Raw genomic sequence first — 2,943 nt, 5'->3', positions numbered from 1 at the left:
ATGGCGGCTCATTTTCGAATGAGCGATCTCGGCACGCTCTCCTACTACCTCAGCATCGAGGTGACACAGGGGAAGGAGGCGCTCATGCTCGGCCAGAGCGCGTACGCCTTGAAGCTGTTGGAGCAGAGCGACATAGCTGAGTGGAAGCCGTGCATGACTCCGATGAAGGAGCGGCTGAAGCTGAAGAAGGGCCGTACTGTGGTGAAGGTAGATGCAACACTCTATCGAAGCATCATTGGTGGTCTGCGCTACCTAGTCCACACAAGGCCGGACATTGCGTTCATCGTGGGCTTCATGGAGAATCCCCAAGAGGATCACTGGGCCGCAGTGAAGCGGCGACTGCGCTACATCAAGGGGACGGTGGATCAGGTGATCGTCTTCCCCAAGACCGGCAGAATTGGTCTGCAGCTCACTGTGTTCAGCGATGCAGACATGGCGGGGGACATCGACGGACGACGGAGCTCCTTTGGCTTGCTCGTCTTCCTTCGATCGGCTCCAATCTCATGGCTGTCGCTGAAATAGAAGGTGGTGGCGCTGTCCATGTGTGAGGTAGACTACATGGCGATGGCCAAAGCGGCATGCCGCTGTGTGGCTGCGCCGGCTACTGGGCGAGCTGACCGGTGTGGAAACTCGCTCACCAGCACTGATGGTGGACAACTAGTCCGCCATTGCCCTCGCAAAGTGTAAGGAAAATGGACCCAAGGCCCATTTACTTTGGATTTTGGTGTTTGATGACCAACACAACCAAATTGGACTAATGAATTTGCAAGTGATTGTTTTGTAGTTCAATAGGATGCAAGATGTGACTTGGACAAGGGCGACGTGATGATTCGATGATCAACACCTCAAAGAAGACCTTAGGAGCACAAGAGAAGACCTAAGATATCAAGCAAAGTCCAAGCACGAAGATAGGAACCAAGCCGCACGCAAGCTCACGAAGAAACGAGCTCACAAAGGTGACCGGATGCTGGAGAAAAGCGACCGGACGTTCCAATCAGGAGGCTCGGCAATAGCACCAGCGACCGGACGCTGGACCGGACGCTGGCGGCAAACCGATCGGACGTAGGACAACAACGTCCGATCGAGTACAAAGAGGTTCCAGAGCGGCGAATTTGCGACCGGACGGGTTCGGTGGCATGTGACCGGACGCTGGCAGCGTCTGATCAGTAGATCGTGGCTCCAACGGTCGGGACGACTGGACGCGTCCGGTCAGGACGTGATCAGCGTCCGGTCAGTAGCAGAAAAGCAGGATTTCATCCCCAACAGTTACTTTCTCAGTGGGGCTTATAAATACAACCCCCAACCAGCCAAATGAGGTGTGTGGAGCTGAGGAAACATACCAAGGGTGTTGATACACCATTTTAGTGATCTCCACTTGCATAGTGCTTCGTGTATTATTAGGTGATTAGCGTAGGTGCTTTGCGAAGTACTTAGGTTGATTAGACCACCGCGTATGCGCTTGCTCTAGGTTTAGGCCTAGTGTTTAGTGAGGCTTGCATACCTCTTACCACTCGGTGCTTACGCACACCAATGTTATACATTAGAGGGGCTTGTAGTCTTGCGAGATCACACCAACCGCGTTTGTGGTGTGGCCGCCACCGTGTACCGGAGGGAACAAGGCCCACGATGTTTCAGCCGGAAGCTTGATAGTGAAGACGGCGGGGAGCATCCGGGGGAGGCTTGCCGGAAGGCACGTCGGAGACCCACTTGTGTGTGGGGAAGCCCCGAGGCTATCCATGGAGTTACCCGACCGAGAGCTTGACCCTTGCAAGGGATTCCTTGCGAGGGGCTCCAACGAGGACTAGGGGGAAGCTTGCGCACTTCTCAATACCTCGGTAAAAATACCGAAGTCATCGACGAAAGTTTGCATATCTCTACCATGCTCTTTAGCTTCCACATTTACATTGATTGCATTACTCCTTTTGTGGTAGAGATAGCAACACATTAGCAAAACCATAGTTGCACACTTAGATAGTTTGTCTTTTGCATAGGTTTTGCTAAGGTTAGAAAAAGAGGCCATAGTTTAGAGTTAGAATTTTAAGTCACCTAATTCACCCCTCACTCTTAGGCGTCACGGTCCACTTCAATTGGTATCAGAGCCGGTTGGCTCAATTTGGACCTTTGGCTTAACCGCCGTTGAGCCGATGCTATTTAGAGTGGTTGGGATGGATACCTCTAGGCCTTCGTACTTTGATGGCACTAACTTCCCCTATTATAAAGCTAGAATGACTTGCTACCTTGAGGCGGTTGATTTAGGTGTTTGGAGAGTCACTCGTGATGGGATAAAACCCATTAAGAATCGTGAAAAACCCACAAAGAGTGATAAAAAAGAAATACACTTCAATGCTAGAGCTAAAAATTGCTTGTTTGAATCTTTTAGTATGGATGCGTTTAACCAAGTGTTCACTTTAAATACGGCACATAAAATTTGGTTAAAACTTCAAGAGCTCCATGACGACACATCTAATGTTCGTGAGCAAAAACATTGTCTAGCTAAACAAAATTATGATTTCTTTACAATGAATGATGATGAGCTTGTTCATGATATGTATTCTTGTTTGAATCTAATTATCAATGAGCTCCATTCAATAGGACTAACAAAGCTAGATGATGCGGACATCATAAGGAAGATCATCTCCGGGCAAGCAAGTTGAGACAAGCTCAAGCTCGAGCTCCTCAAGTGAAGATGAAGAAGAAGATGAGGATGATGATGATGATGAAGACTCAAGTGATGATGATCAATCTTCCTCCTCCACCTCCGACCTTGATAAAGAATCAATCAAACTAATCAAAAAGGTGGAGAAGATGATCCAAAAGCTCAATGTCAAGGGTGTGCCCATCCAAATCCAAGATCTCATTTTCACAAATCAAAGAAATGAACAAAGAAAGAGAGGATGCTATGGATGCGGTGAGTTGGGGCACTTTGTGGAAGCTCATCCTCTA

The 2,943-nt window shown here is 49.0% G+C and overlaps 1 protein-coding gene across 1 annotated transcript; it reads left to right on the top strand.

The window, feature by feature from the left end:
* LOC136503974 (uncharacterized mitochondrial protein AtMg00810-like) lies at positions 1 to 522 on the top strand. Its single transcript, XM_066498878.1, has one exon. It carries the CDS (start codon positions 1 to 3, stop codon positions 520 to 522), a length of 522 nt encoding a protein of 173 aa, XP_066354975.1.
* Positions 523 to 2,943: the final 2,421 nt, after the last annotated feature.

Source organism: Miscanthus floridulus, chromosome 14 (assembly GCF_019320115.1).
Source record: "Miscanthus floridulus cultivar M001 chromosome 14, ASM1932011v1, whole genome shotgun sequence".
Classification (NCBI taxonomy): Eukaryota; Viridiplantae; Streptophyta; class Magnoliopsida; order Poales; family Poaceae; genus Miscanthus; species Miscanthus floridulus.
Note: the sequence above shows the minus strand (reverse complement) of the source record. Positions and strands in the feature narration are given on the sequence as shown.